General features: G+C 36.8%; 2 protein-coding genes across 2 annotated transcripts in view; both read right to left on the bottom strand.

Annotated features, from left to right (window-relative positions):
- IPO11 (importin 11) overlaps positions 1-26433 on the bottom strand; it is an 85613-nt gene that overhangs the window by 129 nt on the left and 59051 nt on the right. Inside the window, 3 exon segments of the mRNA XM_009895503.1 lie at positions 1-72; positions 7322-7406; positions 10741-10836. The exon segment at positions 1-72 is cut by the window's left edge and continues 129 nt beyond it. Of these exon segments, the coding sequence (XP_009893805.1) occupies positions 1-72; positions 7322-7406; positions 10741-10836 (253 nt within the window).
- Positions 17469-19403, bottom strand: LRRC70 (leucine rich repeat containing 70). The gene has a single exon (XM_009895502.1). It carries the CDS (start codon positions 19401-19403, stop codon positions 17469-17471), a length of 1935 nt encoding a protein of 644 aa, XP_009893804.1.

Here is a 26433-nt window from a genome sequence, read left to right as displayed (position 1 = left end):
CTGCTGTGCCTTTAGCTTCTCATAGATGAACTGCTGCAATGACACAGTGTGTACAGGGTCCTTCAGTGCAAGCTGTGGAAAACACGTAAGAGAAAAATATATAATAATGCAGTAAAAAATACTCTGTGACATACTCATCTCCTTTTTAACCTGAGCTGAAGAAAGAAATCTGCTTTTCTTTGTACTTAATTAGGAAACAAGAGGAAAGACACCTGCAAAGCAAAAATCAAATTACCAAAAGCAAATATCAGTTTTAAACTATTTGAAACAGTGTTAAACCATGGACCCAGTCTGCTGTAAGATTTCAGTCTTCTACAAGATAAAACAATTTCAAAGCTGCTTTGTTAATTACGGCCAAATGTATTTCTCATAACTCCTAAAAAACATGTCAGATGTTGCCATGACAAACACAAACTATGGTCAGTTATATTTTATATAACTATGTAAGGAAACAAACACTGAAAAAGCTGAACTAGTTTAGCTTATATGACAACAGCTAAAATAAATTGTCCATACGCATAGACACACTTCTTCAGCAGTAGTACCTATACAACCTCATCAGTTCAGCTGGATTAGGCACTTTTCTTTTGGGCAGGGAGGGACAGAGTATTTGCCACTATTTTCCACATTAACTGCTTACTAATGAACGCAAAAAGAGGTAAATGAAGGGGCTACATTGACAGAGGACCTATTCTTAATTTCAATATCAGAAGACAGGTGGGGGCAGGCTATGGACACAGATAGTTATGAAGCATTTGTCCCTCAGTCCACCAGGCTGGATGAAAGGGGACACCTGCAGCTTGCTGCACAATAAGGAGTAGAATGTTGAAATAAACAGGAAGTTACTGCAGACCTGTCATCTGTTCGTCTTAGTATCAAAACCAAACAAAACTACTATTTATGCTGGAAGGTCAGGAAACAAAAATACGATGCTCAATCTCAAAGCCCACTGAAATAGGAGACTTCTGAGCTCATAATGCCCTGCTGTACTGCTATTTCCAAAGAAATGAGGCATATTAAACTTGCACAACTGCTCTTTGGGCATGACACAAAGAAAGAAATATTTGAATTTTAATATGGAGTGGAAGACATTAAACCTTAAGGGGGAAATACTGATGGAAACAGCCACATAAATGTAAGGCAAAGAGAGTAAAACATCTAAAACCAGTGTTACTACCACAAAAGAGAAGTTAGTCTTATGAACAACTCCAGTGAAAAAGCAGGCTGCTTTTTAGCCTCTTCCATCAGTGCTTGCAAGTTCTTCTTTCTTACTATGGTCACCTCATCTTTCATCTTGTAAATTTCTTAATCATTCCCTCAGCATTGCTAATATTGTCTTTTTAGCCTTCGATGCTTCACCATTTTCTACTATCCAGGAATTTTTCATTTCAAAGGAAGATATGATCTTTTTATTACTTATTCCTAACATTAAAATCTTTTGAAAAGCAGTGTAATTGTAATAATAGTTTAGTATTCTGCAACAATTCTTCTCAGTAAATGTAATCTGGTCTCTAGATTATAAACAGACTTTTCAAATTGAAATTTCAAATTTCTAAACCACAGCTACTCTAATCATGATTTGCCAAGGTTAGTGACATCCTTTTGTAACAGCATTAGCACAATCTACAGGGTAAAAAAAGACTGTCTTGCCGAGCAAAGAATCTACCAGTTTCTGGATGATTTGCATTTGTTAACCAACAATTGTAATTTGGGACATATAACACATTTCTAATTAGTTTCAGTAAGTTCGTAGCTCTTAACAGTCACGTATAAAATTACTGTGGAATTCTGCACAGAAAAACAGGTATTAAAATTGCCATAGGCAAGTGTTCTCATACTTGTGACCCCGACCCAGCAGTAACTACGTGAATGGCATGCATTACAAAGTCTCCCTGGGAAGCACCACCAAAAAGCCATTCGTTAACAACCTTTTAACCCACAAACCAATTTATCTACATATTTAGTTAACTGTCTGACTTTTGTGACCCTAACATAAACTCTTGTTTAAGTACCCAGAATTAGAATTGGAAGTCAGAACAATTCGCCTTAAAGTACCAACTTCAAGGTAGTTTTTCTCTCTATAAAGACAAATACATCTAATCAGAAATTTCATATTGCAAAGTTTATTTTCCTGACACCTAAAAATAATAAATAAACCAAAGAAAAACAGACTTAAGGTAAATAAACTTCTTATTTCTTATATGTTAATGTTCACTAATAAGCCTCAACTTAAGTCCAATTTTTTTCCCAATTTTAACATGCTACTAGAATACAAGTATGTGTGTTAGCTGTTCTAGCACCATAATGGTGGTTTTCAAACTCTGAACAGAAGCACTGCATTGTTTTGAAAATAAAGCTTTTGAATCCTTGCTTATTTGCAAAGCTTGCTGGAACTTCAATTCTGAGCTCTCTCTAGCGTCTCTTAAAATATTAATCATAGCGATGCTCTCATCTTAACTGTGCTAACCATCTAGCCCCTGCCTCATGGGAGGTGACAATGGGTTTCTAAATAATCGTCTGAATTATCTCTGCCATACTAATGAAACATAATTAACCTTGAAAAAACAACCAAAGTGAAGATGATGACAAAATAATATATTACAGAATTCAAAGTTAATATTTTCTATTCCTAATGGAGCTGCCAGATTTGCAGAATGCTGGGAGTTACAGGAATAGGCTAACATATGCACTGCAACTTTGGTACATAATTACTTTGATTTTAGAAGTATTATAATTCCACATTTTCTTTTTCACAAAACTTCCGTGAAGCTAAGAAACTTTATATGTAGCCTTTCTACCAGATAGGAAAGTAACTGAAACACTTCTGCTGCTTATTTACTAATACATGTTCTATCAGGACAAGTGAGAAATTGTACAGAACTCTGCTTAGTTTATTGCAACAAGCATAAACCCATCCTTCACAGTTCAAAGCAGCAGCACTTTAAGCCAGTAGGGACTTTTGTACTATGCTTAATGCCTTCAGCTAGAAGCAGCATCTAGTATCTGTAAGCCAATAGGGACTTAAGAGACTTCAGGCTTAATTAAGGAATTAATACACTAGTCTGATTTCAGATAGTCATGTCAAAAATATTTTCAGTAAATTAAAGAGTTTCCTGCAACAATAATAAATTTGCTTTCCTTTCACTCTACATTTCTGGAACTTGTACTCAGAACTAACAAAACAAATCAACTAGCTTGGTATAATTAGTTCGTTGACAATATTAGACAATCAGCTGCAGTCTTAGCTGAATAAGCAAGCAAAATCTTATGTTTGGAAGCACAGAAAGCACTGTTCTTTATTCACTGTATTTTCATTATGACGAAATTAAAATAGTATCCGGTTTAAGACCTACAAGATGTTTTCAGATCGTTCTATTTGCTTGCGGGAGGAAAAGTCACTCTCTTGAAAACTGAGTCTTCAGCTTGCTAAGCACTGAGCATCCAACATCACTCCAGCATGGAACTCAAACACATCAATAACTGCTACTTAGTCAGTAAACATTGGGTCAGCAACTGTATGTTTGAATGTAAGGATGTATGCCAAGTTCCTAGGTGTGTGGCCTCAGTTTTGTTGTTTTTTTGTTGTTTTGTCTTGTTGTTTTGGTTTAGGGTTTTTATTGTTTGGTTTTGTTTTTTTTTTTTTTTTAATTGAAGTGCTCCTGATCCTGGTAAGAGCAAAACACATCTATTTTCCAGTTAAAAAAAAAAAAAATCCTAGAAAATTCCAACAGCTTCTTAGTCAAAACAGCTACAGACAGGAAACAGAAGTTTGGCGAGGAAATACACATTATTGAAACATGCTTTACGCTGCTCAGTGAAAAGCTGATTTGACTAGCTTTTGAATCTAGTTACTTTACAAATTAATCTTGAAACTGAACATGGGTGCCTACCTTTGGGCTGGACTGAAGAAACTAATCTTCCACCTCATTGGCTGTAAACAGCAGTTTGAATCAGAAAAGCCATACAGAGGTTTTACAGAACAACCATTTCCCAACCCTCCAAACTCCACTTGCCAGCATCAACAGCATTCTGCAGAATTACCAGTTGTTTGAACCAGTATTTGTTAGGTGGATCTCCTTCCTCAACTTCTTTAGACAACACTAAAGTCAAAAATCACACTGTTTTCAATAACCAGTTAGATGTTATTCTGTACTAAAACAGTGATCTCATCATTACAAGCGATAACACAAGTCAATGGAATGGCATCAGAATTGAAGAACAGGTAATAAAAGTCTAATAAAACTCAAAAAAGTGTGTTGGAGATGTCTGAATTAAATTGTTGAAAAGATTTTAGCACTTGAGAGACTCTGTTCAGTTTAAGTATGGATGCTCTGTCTGTAGTACCAAAGTAAGAATGCTGGACATAAAAGTATACGTATTTACCATGATATCTCGTTACTGTGATGCTCTGGGAAAGACTGGAAAATAATTTAAGGAGGGAATGCATCCTTTACTTTTAACAGTGATTATAAAATGGATCCAACAATACAAAAGGCTCCTAGTATCAAAGCTTTTTAACAGATTTCAGTGGGACTTGCATTAGATCTGTGGCTAATTTGTAGGTAAAGTGTATAAGGCAAAATTACACCCCAAACAATGGCGTAGAAGTATTATTTTTAGTAAACCACATTGTCACATAAAACTTGATCATTTGACTTATTACATTGTAACTAATTTATTTATTTTCCTGAAGATATCAAATCATTATTCATCTAGCTTCTTCCCATATTAGGGTAAAATTAAAAAAAAAACAAGCCCGCTATGTTTACATATAAGCATCATCTAAAACACATACCAGTATGTTTTAGATGTCAGATGAATTGTGTGTGTGTGTGTGCGCGCGCTGATGCTCGTACAGAGAGGAAGAAACTCCCAGTACAGGTGGGTAGGAATGGGCCCAGGTGATATTTTGGTTTTAATCCAGTTTTTCAAATCAAATGCTAGTTGTGCTTTCAACGCCATGATTAACAATCCTGGTTATAATTTGACACTTCTACTACTAGTGACCTACCCAAGTGACCTGTATCATTTTGAAATAAACAGCCATGAGAACTAGCAAGTGTCAATTTCTGCACCATCCACAAAAACTTATACTGAGCAATTTCAGCTGGGATTCAGAATGAATTTATAGCAGACATACATAAAAACTAGAGTTTGCTTGCTCTAACAGCTGTGAGAAATTATATAGAAAGGAATAAGAATACAGTGAATACTAAAGTTAGCTGAAAAAATGACAGCATAGAAGGCTCAAGTCTGAAATAAACCAGAATTAATCAGCTAAATATGGGAATGAAAAGAGTGAAACAGACAGCTATTCTAACAAGACAGGATTGAAAGGAGAAAAACCAAAGGATTTTCAGAACATTTAGGAATCTAGAAAACACAGTAAATGTGGAAATAATTCTGTCTAGATTATAAGACCCAAAACAAAAGTGAAGCTTTTATGTTCATATATGACAATTTATTCTCTGTAAACCTCTAAGGAAACAAAATGCTGAAAAAGTGTTTAAGCTGAATGTTAAAGAACAGTTGAGAAACAAGTCACAAACAGTTCCACAAGGAAAAAAGAAAAGTGACATGGCTCGAGGGAAGATATATTTCCCACGTAAATCAAAACCTGCCTTGTCATGTCCTTATTGGTTGTGGCTTCTCCTTACCAAAGCGTATCCATTCCTCTTTATTCAAATGGCCATTTACTCTGTATTGCATGTGACCCCAGAACACTTCCTTCATTATGACTGTGTTCATCAACACTATACTGAGGCGTCGTATCATTTAGGAGGGAAGAATGATACAGGTCAAATGAATGTGCCATACTTCTCATTTTGCCTGATATATCCACATTGAAGGTAGCCCATAGGAAATCTACCAAGTCTAAATTTCTAAATACATATCCAACCTTATCCAAGTCAACCTGTAACTGAAAAACTAAGAGAATTTCTGCAAGAAAGTTATTAAAACTTTAGCCAGCCAAAGAGAAATAAAATTTGACTATATTAAAAAAAACTAAGAACCAGAAAGGACTGTAGATTTAAATTCACTTTATGTTTTTTTAAATCTCATTAACAAACCAAACACATATATCTCTTCCTAGTGATATATAGATATATCGATCCTTATCAATAAGGACATACACGTCTCTATCTATTTATGTCAAGAGATTATCTAAAGCTGCTAATAAAAAATATCATTCTGCAACCAACACCTAGAAAATAATTTAAGCCCACAAACGGGAAAGAAATTTAACTAAGCTTAACAGAGTCTAGAGATGCTTTTAAGAGTAACTGAATTATAGAACTTTCTAATATATTTTTAAGGACCATCAAAAATAATATTTCTGCTTTTTGTTTAAATTTGAAATTGCAGGACACTAGGAAATTCTTGTAAGGCATTACTAATAGCAGAATAATACACAAGAGGTTTTGTGTCACCTTTTTAAAAGAAGGAACCACATATTGGTTAGTATTTGAAAGAAAAGCCTAATAACAAACCAAAAGCACCCAGTGGCTTAAAAAAAAGCCCATAAAACAAACTACCAGAAGTCACCCAAACTCTTATCTGCTCCTACAGGAAAAAATAAAGTACTAAAGGACTGTTCACAAGCATTCTTTTGGAAACATGTAGGCCAGGTAAAGCAAATGCACAATAGGGCTACACACATCTACTCAATCACCCAATTCCATGTTTTGCAATTACTTGATGCCAAGCAGTTCAGACCATGTTTTATTCCACAGTATTTGTACACTGCAGTTTTCTGTGTGAGGAACCAGTTTCCCCAAATGCCTACAAAAATAAGTTAAATTATGAAACATTCACAGATTCATCTGGACAAAAATAGCATAATTGCATGGTACCTAATCCAGATATCTTCATCTAAATCAATGCTCCTTATTCTTTATATTAGAAAGCGGTTATATGCCAGCATATGGCTCAACAGATGTTCCACTAAAATACATAATCCAATATAATTAAGATTGTTTTAAATATGAGAAATTTGGCCTGCCATGACATTTTGGTAAGCTTTACTTCCCTGATTTTTTCAATAAAACCTTTTTATAGTGTATTAGTATAACAATGTCCAGATTTTGTGAACAGATGATGTTTATTTTGGCAACATTTTCCAAGGCTCAAAAGGAATGCAGAAGCATAAGTGTTGTGGTTGCAAAGTTTGTCACCAAAGCATTTTCCTTTTCTGATTCAAGAGATGAATTTTCCAAGAACAATAGATGAACCTAATCCAAAGGCAAAAAATTTAGTCTGACACAAGTGAATCACATAATCAGTTGAACTGCATAACTGAATAACAGATCAAAAAAGTTACCATTTTTTTCCTTTTGTCTTGTTCTGTGGGAGGTTCCTCATCTTCTGTAGCTGTGGGCTCTTCAAAATGAGACATCAACATGCAGCTAAGAATGGGAGTAAGAGTAGTTTTAACATACATTATAATAAAAAATTATTTTAAAGCACTTTTTTAAAAACACAGGACAGATATAAGGGAGTCTGATAAAAGTCAGACAATCTCTGTTAGCATGCAATTTTTTTTCTGGTAACAGCGAATCTAAAGAAGCCTGACTGCAGGTTCTGTGTCACCTACACCCATGTAACAATTCCGTTATCCTCCATATTTTAGTTCAAGTTCTGGCTTAAAAATGCATTTCTGTACATAGAAAACAGAATACCTGTGTTTACAAAAAATTAATATAGAAAAACCTACTGTTCCTAACTAGAATTTCCCAATCTTTCCAAGGAAGTGCTATACAAGCACTCTGTATCCTATCAACACGAAAATCAAAGTGGCACATATGCAAAACCAACCAAGACTTCTCATTGCACTCGTTTTCCTGTGAGATCTTGAACAAGAGGACCTCAAAACTAATACGGTCATTGCTATTGGTTCTAAACAGTAAACAATAAACACTAAATACACTAACACTAAAAAATAACATTTTAGGCAGATACATATTAGTTAGCATCTGCAGTCATGTATTTAAAGGTGTTTTTTTCTTGGCAGGTAAAGCTAAGCTTTTAAACGTCTTTTTGTTTTGCTCCACCCTTAGCTGGTAGGCACAATACGCACAAGTAACAGCCACATTTTAACTATTTTTTTTGTAGTCATTATAAAACAGGAAAATAAGAAAAAGAAAATAGTTCAAATGCCAGAGGTCTTTTTGCCTGTTGAAACAGCCTGAATGGACTTTATAAAAACACTGGTGAAAGCTATCCTACAGGAAACATGTTTTCCATTCACTTTACATTTTCTACATTAAAAGAATACATAAATGTTCCACCAATTTACCAAATTTTTCCTAGAAAAGCTGCTTTAGGAACCAAAGGATTTAAAAATCACTCAGGTGACAATAACTTGCCACTGTGTATTAGGTATGCTTTATGGCAGGAAGGACACATAATTCACATATTACAAAGTACCAAGACCAAATGTTGCTCATTTTCATAATCATCATTATGAGCACATTATTGCTCATTTTCTGCCCTGTACTACTGTGCATTTTTAACTGCTGCATTCCGCTAACAGGTGAAATGCTCCTGCAGCCAAGTTGAATAACTTGCTTTAAAGTTACTAAAAGGAAAAACAATTGTGATTTTACATGAAAATACTCAGATTTACTGTTTGTGTATTCAGTTTTCTATTAATGTGTTTAGAGCTGTATGAAACACTTGCTAAACAGCAGAATGGGTCAAACGCTAACACAGAAGCCATTTCCAAGGGATGAGTTATTTCAAAACAATAGAGAAAATCTCATGTCTCCTCTGCTCATACATGACATGATTTCTTGCAACTCAGTTTATTAAAGAAAAAGGAGACAAAAATGTATCAATTGCCAAAACATACAAGATTGAATTAACTATTTCAGACCTTGATAAATTTAGGTACCACAAAGAGTAATTAAAACAACTAGAAGAGAAGGGAATAAAAAAAGAGAAAGATGATGATAAAATTGGGAAAAATATGACTATAGGCGAGAGAAGACTATAGCAATGGAATGCTTGCCTTTCCAGCAAATCTGAAGTCTGTAAAGCTTTCTTGTAATTTTTTCTACAATGCAAAGCATAAATGCCAGGAAACCTGGTTGAGTGTAATCTCTTTGTATAGTAAGCCAGGGCTATGCTAAACATGTATGTTGTTTTAGTTTCTGCACTATAGTAATTAGATTATCAGTGGACTACACAATTTTTTTTCTGAACCAGTTCGGGCTTAAATTCATTCTTTTCAACCTGGAGAGCCAGAGTAGTGCACATAACTCCAGATGAGTGCTCTCACTTTATTTACTTTCAGATTATGTTGAAATGTGTAACACAAATGTCAGAATCTTTCAAACACCCCCTTCAGTAGCTGTCAACAGATATATGTCCTTGGTTCAGTGTGCCTGTATTTTATAAAGCAAAAAAAAAAGTCCAAAGTTTGGAAAAGTACAGTGACAAGTCCTACACGCCTTCAAGCTTAAAATGAACTAGGACAAAGTTTTATTTACGTCTCTGTGAGAACTCTTTTCAACAAGTGCTGGAAAGACAACATGTTTAGAAATAGAAGGGACTCTAATGTCATCTCTGATAGTAAATATAACACAATGCCAAATCACATTCTCAGACTTTGGAGTTACATCTTTATACTGATAGTTAGGAAAAAAAAATAAATATGTACTTCTGCCAGCAACTTTTGGGCATAGTTCAGGCTTAGTGTAAGTGTGGACCATTCTCAGCCCACACTTGTGTGCAGACCACCTGTTTTAAGTGTAGAAAAACTTAATAGATTGCATGCAGGCTATTCTGTGCCAGCAAATATCTCCTTAAGCCATTAATTAATTAGTCCAGATACAGTCTGTTTGATCACCAGGTAATTACCTGAAAGCTAGAAAATGTTTGGTTCTTAGCATTTGGGAAATACTGTTATTAGAATATAGTGTCTGTAGGTACATCTTGCAGAGCACCTGTTTTTACTGTTTTACAACTCTCCATCATTTTAAACCTATGTAATACTACAGAGAAAAAAAAACAATAAGGTCTCTGTCCTAAAAAAAATTCTTTATTATTCAGTGGTTTTTCTACTTCTCCAGCTTTGGCGGATTACCACCAGTAACCTGGGGGTCAGCAGGAGTGAGCCTGGTGCTGAGTGGCAGTGCACTCTGAGCACACCTGACAACACCTTTCTGCCACAAACGAACTTTTGCTCCCAGGTCTCAGAACTGCCTTTTGAGCTATGCCCTGTAGAGCAGGTCTGTTAAGTGGAACAGCTGAAGGAAGAGAATTGTTCTCGTGGGACAGGTTTTCAAGTTCTCCAGGCCATGAAGTATTGTACACGAGGTCCACTCAATGAGGCTGTGGCATTTAGAAAAATATCTTGGCTAAAAGCCAGATGTCACACTCAAAGAAACTGAGCTACCACCCTATCAACACACAAGCTTGTTGGATTGTAATTTTAGATGACAGCCAAGCGAGCAAAAAGCAAATCTAAGCATATGAACACTTAGACATCATTTAGTAGATAATTTTATATTGTTCGTTAGTTATGTTGATTGTCATTTTAAGCCCTCCCTCCCCCATTACAATTATTTTTTCTTAAGACCAAGAATTTCCTATCTTACTAAAACATTCACTCTTGTGAAAACAGAACTCTTATAAACATGTCTTAACTGCCTACAGATTTTTCTCATCAAAACACTAGATACAAGACAGTACTACTACCATTAAACCCACAAAAATTAATTAAGATTTTCCACTTACTCTTTGTATGTTCCAGTTTCAGGATCTTCAGTCATAACATCATGCAGCCCTTCCACTGAAATGTTGATGATACCACAAAATTTATCTTGGATAACACTGGAAAAGAGCAAAATTTATCTTGGATAACATTGGAAAAGAGCAAAATTTATCTTGGATAACATTGGAAAAGAACAGGAAAGTGACTTAGCTAAAGGAACTAAACAGGAAATTTGCTCAGTAACTGTAGAGCCACTTACTAAGCAGTATTTTTATTGCTTACTGCTTAGCTGAGCATGCTATCAAGCAGCTAATCCATTTTTTCTTTAATTATACAAAGACTTAAAAAAGATGCAATAAACATTATTCTTAAATAGAATAAAACCTCTTGTGCCACTGATGAAAACCTAGACATAATTGCAAATGGAATAAAAGAAAAAGTACATTAGCACAAGACTCAAGAACTGAGTGGGGAGGGCATGCTCCTGCTCGCAGGGAGGTCAGAGTACTGGCTTCTATTCCTGACACATTTACACACTTTCTCCCATCACTATTCAAAGCAAAATCTACACAAAAACCCTTGAGCAAATCGCAGCTCATAAAGATGGTACACTCCCCTACTGTTTTCTCTGTCCAGCCCTGCAAGTATTTCTTCACCATCCTAGGCAGCTGAATGACTCCCCATAGAGGGTGAAAAGTATCTGCACCCAGTTCTGCATGAACGCCACTTCCCTGAGTAGGGAGAGAAAGGTGGGGTAGGATTTCTCTGCTTAAACACCGGCATCTCCTGCCATGTGAAACACCAGGCTATCTAAGACAACTGCAAAGGGCTCGTAGGTATCACTCGGGACTTAAATGAGATAAGCAGCTTTCCGAGCACGACCTGAAGGCCAAACTGGATACCCCCACAATGCCCAAAATGACACTAGACACTTACATTTAGACACTTGCCCCTGCCCGGAGAATTGATGCGCCTGTAAGGTAAGGGCATAGAAACATGATCTTCCCGTGACAGATAACGTAGGTGCCACCAGCTCCTAGTCAATGGGAAGCAGCTGTGACTGCTGTTTCTGCTGAATTTCCTGCTACTGTGAGTCTAATGCCAGAGATGTGCAACTGTGGGACTTCGGTGATGGAATCCTACTCTGTGAACTACAAACTACAAAAGAGTGAAGACATACTCCAAGCGCAAAGATGTTCATCTTGATAAGACTGCGAAAGTTCCAGCTACAAGCAGCAAAGAAACAGAAACGGCCTAATTGGTGATGGTGAACTACAACTCTCTTCCTGGTGCTGCTATTGACTGAAGCATTTTAGTACTCCCTGTTTGAAATTTCAGGCTTAATTTTTCCCAAAAGATGCTGCTGCTGTCTGGTAGGCTGAAGCAGACATGTGCCATTTTTGTTTTAAGGTACTGAATACTAAGTTCATGTATTGTAGTTTGATCCTTTCTGTTTTAACATAGATTAATCTATTTCTTAATATTCTTTCATTTCCTTTTCTTATTTGGGAAGAAAACCAAAAAAACTGCATAAACTGTAGCTCCTTGTACCTTAGTTATTGCCTTTCAAAAACTTCTTGTCAGAAATACAAAGTTTTAAGTATATGATAAACAGACTTTATATAGCAATGGATGCTTTGGAAAAAATGCACATCCAGTTAGAATACTGAGCGTATTATATTTCTTTTAAATTGGTTTTGATACGATTATGATTCAACTCATGATAATTTTGTTTCCAAAGGATTATTTTTGTTCAGCTACTGTCGAATGCTAGGATCTGAACTATATTTTGTATAATGAAACTTGAAACTCAAGTTCCACAAAATGAAAACTGACACAATTTTCATTCTGTCTGGCTTATTCCTGTTATCATTGTCAAGTATGTATTTTAAGAGACTTTCTCCCTTGCCAAAAAGCTTCCCCATCTCATTCAGAACAGCGAAGTGTTACGTGTCGTGAGACTGAATCTCTGGTGGTGTCCTGCAGACAGCAGGCAAATAGCCTACCGACCACACAGCACTGCTGAGGAAGTGAGGGCTGCCTGCTCAGCAGCCCTCGGAGACAGAGCAGGATTCTTCACTCCAGTCAGAGGTCCCCAGCTAGCACGCCTCCCATTAAAGCTCTTTTGCCTTGCAGTTTTTTTGAAACGCATCTAGGAAAATGCCATTAATGTGGTTAATATTTTCCAACATGAGAAAGGAAACAGCTGTCCTCAGATTCATGTCAACAGAGGACAAGGGGCATTCAACCGAGAACAAACGCAAATGCTTTGCACCCTGAAGAAGTGAACTATGCCCTGTATGCATGCACTATTTAATTAATAATACAGGCTGCTATCCATTACCTGGTAGTTACATTACTTCCTTCCAAGCTGCAGGAAGAATCCCTGACTGCCACAGAAATTTTGTATTGGAAGGGAAGAGAAAGGTGTTTGACCCAATGAAGGCACAGCATTTTCAAGGCTAATTATGGTCAGTCAATTCTGGGAGGTTACTTTAATTAACCAACATGTAAGTAAATACTGTAGCCACAGTGCTCATTAACGTTATAGTTTTTTTCCAAGCTTGCAGATTGATAGGAGAAGCACACAGGAAGACTCATTTCCGTAACTTGTGCTTCCAAGGATCTGTGATACTGCCAGAAGAAACTGAGGATAGTAGTTGAAGACCCAAAATACTGTTCTTGATAGTTAGCTCCAAAGCACAAAGAGAAGTCATTAATTTCTTTACTTGTAGAGGATATTTTTACTTTATGGCATAAATAAGGAATGATATTTTACTTCTTTCTTCAGTGAAAGATAGAAAATTCATGGTAATTTTTCTTTTTTTTGAGGAAAGCAAAGGTAAAGAATGTACAAGACCTTTCAAAATGGGACCACTCATACCTGCAGCTTTCTGTAAAGATACTACCTTCTCTTTTCTCCCCCTTCTTTTCCCCTTTAAATGGGACATGAAGTTTCTTCCTACCAAAGACTCACTGAACTGTTTACCAAGTATGGAATCATTAAACAATGCAACTATTTTTAGAATACAAGACACATGCTGGTGAAAAATAAAGACAGCGTAGCCTCATCGTACTTTGAAATAAAGAAACCCCAGTTACAGTTCAGTGGCAATGTAAAATGCATCAGGCCTTATTTGCATAGAAGAGAGCCATGCAAATCAAGGTAATACCTTTTCAAAGAGACTAAAATTAGCCCGTGTGTTTCAAGAAATACATTAGGAAGTCATGCGAGTAGATTCAGAAGAGACAGACACTGTATTTAGAGGAACTTTCAAAATGAATCAGTTAATACTGTCCATACCAAAATCCTAACTCTGGAGGAAGGCACCATTTAAGCAGTTCTGCTCTTGAATTGCATGTAATCCACATCAGCAATGGAACAGACAACTGCATAAAGTTACAACTGCTTTTAGAACTACCCAGTTTCCCTAAGTTATCAGGAATTTAGTAAGCAGCAAAAATTACCAAAAAAGAGGCCCAGAATTAGAAGATAACTTCTATAAACTTGTCCAGATCAAAACCACTCCAGAACCCAGTTTCAAAGATGCAATTAACACATATTAATATTGTTTTTTACTACAGAAAGTATCTTTTATGCTGTCGGTAAATAATATTCACCTTGCCTATAATGAAAAAAAAAACAAGTAGCAAACATTCAGGGAAGCTTGTACATGAATAATCTCAAACCTTTTATTTCAAAGTTTGCATAATTTGTTAGATAAAAGAATAAAAATTTTGCAAAGGAAAAAATAGACCACATCTGTTCTGAAAAAAGCAATATTCACTTTTTCTCATTCTATCATTTCTCAGCTATCTATTCAATATTTTTATTAGCCTGAGGCTTTATGAAAAAAAATAATCAGAATTTGGATTTCAATTACATAGATAGCCACTGTAAATAAAGCTTTATCATCAGCTTAATAAAATACATATGATGATAAATTTTTAGGGGTAATTAAATAAAATGGTCCCTATGTCTGCTATGCATCTTCCTCAGCCCATGAAAAAGGGAGGAAAAATTCTGCATGGGAAGACATACTATTTTAGAGATTAAAAGGAAAAGAATCTCTTTCCTGCTTTTCTACATTCACCAGGATGAAGCAGTAAACACCAAAAAAGGGAAAAGCTTAATTCCATATCTCTACTAGTGTACAGTAGATTTGGGAAAGATTAACCAATTCTTTATTCTTATCTCATGAGCCAAAGAAAGAGGTGGAGCAGGACAAATAGCGATTACTTTGCACATACTGCAAGCAATGCAAGTGATTATTCTACACACATACCCACCTTAGGAGCTGCACAGTGCTAAGGAGCTCCAAGACCAGTAACGTAGCAGCTAAGACAACATTTCCCGGGGAGTCCTACAACTGACCATAAACCTGATGACCATAAAGCACCGTTTTGCTTCATGAGGGCAGACTCAGTAATTAAGTCTTCTGATGTATTTTCTGATGATTGGAACAGTTACACATATGAACCAGAGGTGTACGTGAAAGGATCTGTTTCCTAGTGTGAACATTTAAATACAAAAGCTACTAACTGCAAAAGAAAGGCATTTCCCCCACAACCACATAATGACCCTGTCAATTCCTTGTTAGTCTAATCAAGATTGTTGGCAAGCTGGGTATTAGGGGATGACTCCACTCCAAAGGAGGGCTTGCAACTGCCTCAACTCTTTGCTTGCACAAAGAGCTCTGATAGCATGTGTTTCCTTTCATGCTCCATCACTACAGCTGGTGAGACTCCTACATGGCAAACAACTCCTACAGCAGCTTCTCAGTGCAAAGGATGCACCTTCAGAGGGAACATCTCGTGTTCTTCTGTAGACAGCAGCTGTGGAAATCAAAGCCTAAAACAACAGAGCTGTCCCCTCACAGATTTCTTTGAGGGCTAGGTTTGTTCAGTCTGAACCTTTGCCCACTACCCAAACTCCTCTCTGAAAAAGGCACAGCAGCATTTCTAACAATGAAATCTTAGTTTTAAGTCCATTATTTCTGAAAAAATTCATACAAAATTGAAGATTTAGAAATACAGCACATAAAACTGCAGAACCTACTACTGTGCAACCATTGATTGTGCATCTGTTATTAAATGAAAACAAACTGAACACGTGGAGAATTAAGTAGGAAAGGCAGAAAGTAATAAAAATGGGTTAAAGAGGAAGAAACTGTAATTCATTAGCCACCTAAAAAAATTAAGCATGAATTAGTCAGTGTTTTCCCTTCTTAAAAACATTTACCCATTACATTTAATATCTGATCTACAACTAGAATATTATACAAAAATAGTTTCTACTCAAGCAATCCAAAATAGTTTAAGATTTTACCCAAGTAGCTGAATTATGTTCCACAAAATAGAAGAATTTGATCTATTACTACAGTATCGTATTATGATATAGTAAACTGATATTTCATTACATTCCATAGAGACACATAACAAGCAACATCAGAGGCACACTTGCACATTCACACCCACAGAGCAGTCAATGTCTATGTATGTAAGAGTAGCACATAATACATGTCATTCCTGGAAATGAACTGGAGATGGACAAACAGGACAACAGGGAGCAGCCCAACATGGCCACACACGTGAGTTAGACCAGCAGAAAGCAGGCAGTCTAGAACAAGAACCTTGAAGGCAGTTCTGGTTCATCTGAAGAATGCCCCAGTCTCCAGGCTGGATCCTGGAACAGGAAGATGCTTCTACATAAGTCAAATCAACCCATGGAGGACCAACTATCAAAACACTGTTCTTCATTTTTCCCTTGAGCAAAACGATCTAACTGTAAATTGTGTTGTTTTAAACAAAGAGGTTGCAGTCCTTTTTCCCGAATTACTGAAGTAACGGAGGGGCGGGAAATCACAGAAATTCAGGTTGTATTTAAAGTGTAGTATTTTTCTTCATTTTATACCTCTTATGTAGACAAAAGTTCCCTCAAATTATTACTATATAAATGACAAAATATCTTTTATTGATAATAATTAACCAGCTCTATTACCTTAAACTTAATAATAAACTTAGTCAATTTTTCAATCCAATAGAAATTTAGTTTCCTTATTAACTCCAGTTTCAGGTATTATCATAAAATGATAGAGATACACACTAACAAAAAAAATCACTTTAATATATTCATTGTACAGACTGAATACACATCTTTGTATATTAAAATACGTCTTACGTAAGATTAAAATTTGTATCGTTTTAAATGTTTCTTTTCCTTGAGAGTCTGAACATGCTAGATGTAAATATGATCACTTTTTTTCCCCCACTGTGACGATTAATAGAGGCAGAGCAGAAACTGCATTATAACAAATAAATGAAGCATTGCTTTCTTCTCATTCCCTCAGATTTCACTGCTTCATGATCCTGCTAAAAACTGATGTTTTGCTTGCTTCAAGCTAGCTATGGAACTTCCACAGAAACTTACACCATTAATACTGCAAAATAAAAATAAATGTATGTGTACTTTATACTGCACGTATACTTGAGTCATAGGTGAAAGATTCCTACAACAGGGACAGAGGATAATATACCTATCCATGCCAGATTTAAATGACATCTAATAAAAATCAGTAAGCTTCAAAATATTCAGGAAGCAAATGAAGATGCAGAACCCAAATTACACCATTTTCCACAATTCTATCAACCAGTTGATTTTCATTAGTGAAGGTAATTTTTGAAAACTCAGGTCTTGATTTCTTGACATTTCAGATCACAATAAAGTTAACATCAAATCAAATGAGATAAATTACAATGATGAATGTTCAAACAATATGACCTGTGCCTGACTTTCCGATGCTGTTCGCTTGAGCAGCCTAATTTGGTCCAATTCTGAATGCCCCACTGAATTCCGAGTTAGTGACTGCACTGGGTCAGTTATGTTGTATCTGCCAGGCTGATAAAACCCATAATACTCAATCCTCTTTTCCCCTGAGTTTTCCAGCACCTTTAGTTTCTGCCTAAACTGAATAATTTTACAGGTTAAGAACAGGATCACAGCACAAGCCAGAATGAAAAAGGCTAGTAAAACGTCAAAAGCCTGATTCAGCTTTTCAACCTGTTGTGTACAAAGCAGGGATGTTTTTAATGATACAGGAGCAGTATCTGTTGGAAATAAACCTATTCCTTCTGCAGTTCTGTTAACAGGTATAATCTGTGCTGGTATTTGCACCGGTAATGTTGATAATAATGCAGTTGCCTGTGATGGAATTTGCGCAGCATTTTCTTCAAAAGGGAGTGGGTTAGCAGATGTAGCTGTAGTTCCTTCCCTGAAAGCAACATATTTAGTTTCTGCACTGACAAACTGTTCAAACTCTTCAAACGTGTTCTGCCTGTTTCCCTTATGCCATGCCATCAGCAAAGTGGTAGCGCTGGGACGGACACCTGCGGATCCTAGACTCCAGGCTGTATCTGGGCTGGCCGTAGGACTACTGCAGTTTGCAAACCGACTCCACTTAATGTAATGCAAAGGTCTACCACGCATACTCGGGGGATTCTGACAATGAATTTTTACAGAAGTAGGAAATGATGTTAGCCAATTGAGTAACCTGAGCATTTTGCAGCTGCAGTTCCAAGGATTATAATTTACCTGTAGATGAGTTAGAGACACTAAGGGCTTGAGCACTTCAGGCTGTAACTCTGTAATATTATTGAATGCTAAACTGAGAATTTTAAGGGACTGTCCCATTTTTTCAAAGGCACTGTTGCCAATACTGGTTATTTTATTTCTGTCTAGCTGCAGATACATTAAATTGTTCAACAAAGTAAAGGTGCTGGAATTGATATTTTCTAAATCATTATAACTCAAGATTAACTGGCTAAGGTTGTTTAATCCAAAAAAAACATTTACAGTAATACATTTTAGCTTTACGTTTTTTAAAGACAAATATCTAAGCTTGTTAAGTTCTTTAAATGCAAAAGGATGTATTGATCCAATGGGGTTGTGAGACAAAGAAAGTCTTTCAAGATTTTTCAGCCTTCCAATAGCATTTGATGGCACAAGTGTTAAGTTGTTACCTTCAAGGAACAAATATGTAAGGTTTTCAAGGTGATGAAATGCAGAGTCTGATATCCGTGAAATCTTATTATTGGCTAGGTTAAGTGTTCGGAGACTTATCATTCCCAAGAAAGTCCCACTTCCAAGGACACTGAGACGATTTCTTTGAAGCGTTAAATATCTAACAGAAAGGAGATCACTAAATAATCCTCTGGGAACAAAAGCTATTTGATTATTCTGAAGGTATAAACAATGAAGATTGGAAAGACCTTCAAAGATTCCTGGATCCAGCCGTTTAATATTATTGTTATTTAGATGCAAGTAGTACAATCTGGGGAGTTCCACAAAAGCTTTCGGGTGTATGTACAAAATACTGGAGTTATCCATGTAGAGTGCAGCAAGCTTCTGAAGGCCCCTTAGTTCATTTGGAGTAACACGCGATATGTTATTCCCACTGAGGTACACAAGAATTGTCGTTTTGGGAAAGTTCTGCGGGATGCTTGAAAGCCCTAAATTACGACAGCTAACTTGTCTCCCTGTGCAGAGCTGGCAAGCAGCTGGACAGCCAAGAGCCTCCTTCTGCAGCAGCAACAAAAGAAAACAATTAAGGACATACAGGAATGCTCCCGGGCAGGGTGGAGAACTTTGCAGACCACACATATCCCTGTCTTTGGCCTTCTCACTCATCTCTGACTTCGCTAGTAGAGATAAAAAGAAGTTTATAAGTATTATTAACTTGAAAGTTTAAAGATTCTACGTGTACAGTCTTTAAAACATAAGCATTACTTTCAAGATTGGCATTTTATGTATTCTCCTTTGATGCAAAATAAGCAGTTTAAAAATAAAACTTACTAAATATGTTTGAAGTACGCTGAAAAACTTTTCAAAGGTAATGAACAATTAAACAAATGTACTGCCAACCTAGCCAGAAATATTTAATTGGCTGCAGCATAAAAGCAACTGAGCTGCCAAAATAGTGGCTTCTAGTAAATTCAAAATACACTTATTAACTATTTCTTATAGTTACAAATGACTAGGAAATGTTTCAATAACATTCAAGTAGAAATGCCAACTGGAAACAAGCTTCTTTTCACTGTCGGCTCATTTATAATTTGAATTTTACTTTTATAAAGCTGAGTTACATTCAAAATAAATAAAAACAATTCCTTACCCCAAATCTGAAGTTCATTATTCCTGTTATTTTGCAGTTCATTGGACTAAGTTACAAGCTGACCCACAACACTAATCTGTGAAACCTTTGTAAAGGCAGTATTGCTGCATACTAGCGTGCTCACGTTTTGCCCCAGGATTTGCAACTGTTCACTCAGGAAACTAAGGAAGAAGTGGTTAAAGTCAGGTTGCCATGGATACAGGAAACCCTGGGACAGGAAGCCATTTTATCTGTGCTTCAAAAGTATTGTTGGAAAGGAAATCTCAATGATTTGTTTCTAGAAAACCAAGAACTATCTTAGTTTGTAGCTGTTGCTGGTTTGGGTTTTTAACTACTGTTTTTAACTAGGTGAGCTCAAAGGGGTTCTATGTAAGTTAGGTATAACTTTTAGAATGAAGAATACCTATTCGTAACAGCACTATTGCATCATCTGCAAATCCTTTATCTTTCAGCTGGAATCCAACATGTTTTATCAAATCAACAGCAACACGTACGCTGTTCTCTCTCTGCAGAGCCAAACCGCTGCACACAGTCCAGCAGCCCAGCAGCGAGGGAGAAGCCGGAGGTCTGCAGGGCAGAGCCCCAGTGCCTCCTGTACTCCCGCAAGGCACACCCGGCCAGAAATCCCTGGGAAGCTCGGGAAATCTTAGAGATGAGAACTGCATGATGAGGTATGAAACTGCTGTGTATTTGTTGTAGTTCGGACCTCACTCAGGCACTTCGTTAAGTCTCACTTTAGGCCACTTTTTTAAAAGCCAGCTTATCGACTGAGGACTGTATATTCTGACAGCCACACCTTTGGTCCACAGCTTTCGTTTCCTGCAGTGTCCCTTGTGCAAATAAACACTCAGTGCAAACCTGTGCTATAAATATCCCCCTCACTTAATTACCGGAGATTACATCCTCAGTTTATCCATCGCAGGGACAAAATACCTACAAAGTCCAGTCACATCACCAACTGGGGAAAGGGGAAACAACAATATGAGATGGTAACTTAGAGATTAAGCCTACAAATAGCAATATAATTTTAAAGTCACTATTAATACTGTAACAAGACCTTCCGCTCAGCAAAACAAAGATGACAAAGACCATCAGTAGTCATAGCCAAGGAAGAGACACAACAGCAGAAGAATCAAGTCACTTCAGCCATGATGATCTCCCACAGGAAGCACGAGTTCACCTATGGGGCGAGATACCACCCAAATATCTTTGTCTATAACAATCCAAGCTGAAACGCATGAAGCACGTGAGCAATGGAAGCGGAATAGCTTTTGAAGAGGCTTCCTTCTAAATTCTGCCAAAAGAAACTTATACTTCTGAAGTTTTCAAAACAGTGGGTTTGGTCATATGTAACTGGATTTTTATGTTTGGAATCTCCAAAACATTCAGTATCAAGAGAAATAATCCTTTGTTTTTTCAACTTGTGCTGGCTACAATTACCTAGAGTTAGGGTGGAGGGGAATGTTTAAAAAAAAAAAAAAAAGACAAAAATAAACTACCTTCAATTCTATAAGAACCAGTATGTCTTACAATATCTAGTCTAAACTAAGAAATCAGCAGGACCAGCAAAATTCGTCCATGGGCCACTTTAGACAAAGCCTGTATCAGTTACAGCCCAGAAATTAAACTGCATTTGGTTCTTTTTTTTTCCCCCGAGACCATTAAGCCAGCAGGAAAACTAATTTTTCTTTAGATTTAACTTTTATTTTCACATTAATTTTTCATGGTATTTAAAATAATCATTGATATAAAAGTAAAATAAAATGGCATGTCATTTCCTTAAAGGGAAAATACTGCATAGTTTTGAACAGTTCCTAGGATGATTAGGGAAATACACCAGATATGGGGAAGAGAACAGTAAGAGTAATTGAAAAAGATTATCTATGCCAAATAGAGTCAGGTAAGGAGAAAAACACAGGTTGATCAAAAATGAAAAATTACTTCAAACTGGAAGTTATCTCCTACCTAAGCTTCACTACCTATTTATGCTGACATTTACTTGGGTAAAGAAATCATTAAAAAATATTTCTTCCAAGATATGCTGTGTGAAACCCCATGGGGCTAAAACAAGCAAGACTCAATCTAAAAAAAAAAGTTTTAAAAGACAAATATTAATAGATCTCCCTTTTTTCCAGAATGAACATATTTAGAAAGACTGAAGGAGTTGCCGAAGCTCTATGGGATATCAGATCGTATAGAAATCTAGAGAAACCAATAGAGCAGTGGCCAGATAAATGAAAGCTGGTGCCCAGTAAGTGCGTGAGTATCTCTGTGGTCTTGTACTAAAGATACCATATCAATATTCATAAAAATGTTGCTCAAACCCTAGCTGCCACTGTGGTTCTGAGCGCATCGCTGACCTTTCTGATTCTCAGATCCCATGTATAAAATGAGGAAGGAAAATCTTAATCCAGGTCATGGCTCCTTTTAATTTCCACTAGGAAATCTGGAGAAAGTCCGGTCTTGCACTTTGTAAAAATGGCACCCGGAGGCCTGCAGGTCCAACTGGATTGTAATTTGCAGGTATTGCTTCATTAGTAGTACACACTGTTAGAGTATCTGAAAGCAGTATCGGTTAAGAACAAGAGGCAAAATAACATGCCGCATAAGTGATACTATTCTGAGAAAAAAAACATAAAAAAGACTGGGATACACATATAACTTGGATCGTTGTTTCTCAGACTGGCTTGTACTTAAACAATAAAATTAATTACTAGTTGAAAACTGTAAGGAAAACACTTAAACAGGAAAACCCCAAACACTTATTTCAAACAAGCTTAGGAAGCTTCAGAAGTGGTATGTTTTATTCACTGCAAATTTTGTTCTCCAGTGATAGAAATATCAGGTTTATATCTGACAATACAGCTTCACATGGCAACAGAAAAAATCATTTTTGAATCCTGAAGTGAATTTTATCTTAGTACACTAACATTGATAAAGTTACTAATGTCGCTGCTGTTTAACATATTAAAATGTAGTTCAACAATTACTCCTTGTCAATGCAAGCATGAAGTCTGAGCAACAGCAGTCTGTCAAATTGTGCATAAAATAACAGGTCAAAGTAACTCAAAGAACATAAAGCACTGCACCCAGTGCAGCCTTTACAAACCACTTCTATTTTCTCACTGAACCATGTTAGATTAAAGCCAATATAATTCAGGTTAGGAATATTAGCTAGCATAAAATAGTCATCCAAATCCAATCTATGGATAGCAGAAAAACATGCAAGAAGTTCAAAACCATGTTCTAAAGTCATCCATCTTTCAAATATATTAAAGACAATTTTTGAAGAGAGATTTCATTCTCATAATCACTACAAAATTATGTTAAAGCTCACAAAACAGAGGAAAACCAATTTTTAGCACTGTAATTATTTTTCTGAGCTTATATGAATGAAACTACCTCTTGCCCTCCCACTGTGTGTTTAGCAAGTACCTCCTCTTGCAGGTCTTCCTTCCTTCTGGTTTTATTCTCCACAGGTGGGATACGATAAAACTTTCTTGTTTGGTTTTCAAACACCTACCACTTTCTGCCCACATCATTGTCCAGCTATGACTGCAAGTCGAAGTAATTCAGCTACTAACCTACTGCTTCGGTAGCATACACATCAACATTTAATCTCATTTCACCTACCTTCATCCAGTAACACCTGCTATGGACACCTTATTAATGTTAACTTATCAGACCTCAAAGCCCCTTTTTTGTTTTTCTCATTATCATCCACACTATCTCAAAATTTCTGATTTTCTCAAATATTGCAGATTCCTCCTAGTATTTCATATTCCTGCCTACGTAAAAATCTTGATTTGATGCTTCAGTTACTGAAAATTTCTGTTCCACAGAGTGCTATTCCACTCTCATAACAGCCACGTTAAGAGTTACAAAGGAGAGATGCAGGCACAGAAATTGCAATACCTAATTAATAACCCAGCAAAAACATTCCTGTTTAATAAACTCACAGTAATAAATATTTGTATATGTAAACAGACATCACAAAATCTATTTTGAAATTATGAAGGTGTCTTTGTAACTTATTTTCCTTTTTAACCTTGGCATTTATTATATTTGATTAAGTTATCAAGCAGGTTTTGCAACATGCTGAGAAACAGTAAGAAGTGAAAACTACAGCATTATTTTTCCCATTGAGGATAAGAAAATAAGTTTGCCTTCTATAAATCTTATTTGGCTTTAGAGTCTAGTAAAATAATACAACAGAAAGCTCTTACGAAAGTAAGAGTTCACTTTGAGAAATTGTTAGAATAAACTTCTCATCTAGTAGTAAATAATTATTTCACTAAGGGACTGCATTTTTCATGCAAACCAACAAAAAATAAAGTCTCTATGGAATAAGCAGTAAGACTGAACAAAACAATAACATAAAAAAGGTTGGCCATTAATGAAATCCAGATGTGACATGCTGAGAATAACTATATTTATTAAATATATTATGTAAATTATTTAACTACATCAACTGGACTTGTGCAAAGCATTTGACACTGTCCCACGTGACATCATTGTCTCTAAACTGGAGACATGGATTTGACAGAAGGACCCCTTGGTGGATAACAAATTGGCTGAACAGAATCATAGGATTGTCTAGGTTGGAAGGGACTTTTAAGGTCATCGAGTCCAACTATCAATGTAACGCTGCCAAAACCACTGCTAAACTATGTCCCTAAGCACCACGTCTACACATCTTTTAAATACCTCTGGGGATGGCGATTCCACCACTTCCCTGGGCAGCCTGTTCCAGTGTTTCATAACATTTTCCATAAAGAAATTTCTCCTAATATCTAATCTAATATCTAAACTTCCCCTGGCGCAACTTAAGGCCATTTCCTCCTGTCCTATCGCTTGCTATTTGGGAGAAGAGACTGACCCCCACCTCTCTACAACCTCCTTTCAGGTAGTTGTAGAGAGCGATAAGGTGTCCCCTCAGCCTCCTTTTCTCCAGGCTAAACAACCCCAGTTCCTTCAGCCACTGCTCATAAGACTTGTCCTCCAGACCCCTCACCAGCTTCACTGCCTTTCTCTGGACACACTCCAGCACCTCAATGTCTGACTTGCAGTGAGGGGCCCAAAACTGAACACAGTATTTGAGGTGTGGCGTCACCAGCGCTGAGTAGAGGGGGAAAGTCACTTCCCTAGTCCTGCTGGCCGCCCTATTTCTGACACAGGCCAGGATGCTGTTGGCCTTCTTGGCCACCTGGGCACACTGCTGGCTCATATTCCGCCGGCTGTTGACCAACACCTGCAGGTCCTTTTCCACCAGGCAGCTTTCCAGCCACTGCACCCCAAGCCTGTAGCGCTGCATGGGGTTGTTGTGACCCACGTGCAGGACCTGGCACTTGGCCTTGTTGAACCTCATCCCATTGGCCTCAGCCCATTGATCCAGCCTGTCCAGACCCCTCTGCAGAGCCTTCCTACCCTTAAGCAGATCCATACTCCCACCCAACTTGGTGTTACCTGCAAACTTACTGAGGGTGCACTCCATCCCCTCGTCCAGGTCACAATGGCTTGATATCCAAGTGGAGACCAGTGACAAGTGGATCCTCTTGCCAATGCTATGATGTGGAATCACAATTAAGGAATTTGTGATACTGTATGTAACACACTGAATGATGCAGTCCCTGACACTCAGACTAAGACAAAAGCCACATTTTTCACTCATATCATTAACATTGCACTGTCACCTGGCAGGCAAACTAAACAAATCCAAGGCCAAATGTGGATGACAACTGCAAAATCATAATTTGAAGAGCTCTTTTTTGTACTAGTAGTTTATTAGATGTGTGAATGAGCACACCTTTGACTAGAGAAATAAAAAAAAAAAAAGATGGGAAGATAGAGAAATGGCTTCAGAGTATCATCCCTATAAAGAGGGGGATGTCCAAGTTAGTTATGTAATAAATTCTGATTTGATAAGTGAGGACATAACTACCCTGAAGGAGAACATGACATTTTATTAGGCATTTTCTTGCTGTTTCCTAACATTACATATAGGCAACTTCTTGAGAGAAAAATTAAATTGCTAACAAAGTAACTTTAACAAATGACAGAGGAAAAACTTCTGTAATAACCAAATCAAGATTTATAATTGCATACTGTAAGTACTTATACTTACAGAATGCCAATTATCTAATTGTCAGAACTCATACTGGCTGACATATCAGATTTGAAACACAGTGAGAAAAAGCAGACATTCATTTGCATAATGATTAGAAATGAGCAGAACAACTTGGAGAATCTCTTCGGCTCTTAACCTTTTCCTCACAATATATTTTCCTGGCAAACACATTTGACTCAAAGGGGAAGAATTAACACTGGTATCTGGAAATACTACTCATGTACCACAAATTAAAAAGAAAAGAAAAAAATCAATTAAAATGCTCAGCAGAGTCGAGTCCCCTCTACTTTGGAGGGGTACCACTGTACACTGGTAAATCCACCAAGAATGAACCTATCCTCAAGCACCCAAATTAGTGGATTGTTTTGGAAATCACTGACTTTGAGTATAAGCAAGCTTGGCAAGCTCCCATTCAGGAA

Source organism: Charadrius vociferus, unplaced genomic scaffold, assembly GCF_000708025.1.
Source record: "Charadrius vociferus isolate BGI_N301 unplaced genomic scaffold, ASM70802v2 scaffold581, whole genome shotgun sequence".
NCBI classification, from domain to species: domain Eukaryota; kingdom Metazoa; phylum Chordata; class Aves; order Charadriiformes; family Charadriidae; genus Charadrius; species Charadrius vociferus.
The sequence above is the reverse complement of the archived record's forward strand: the minus strand, read 5'-3'. Positions and strand labels throughout refer to the sequence as shown.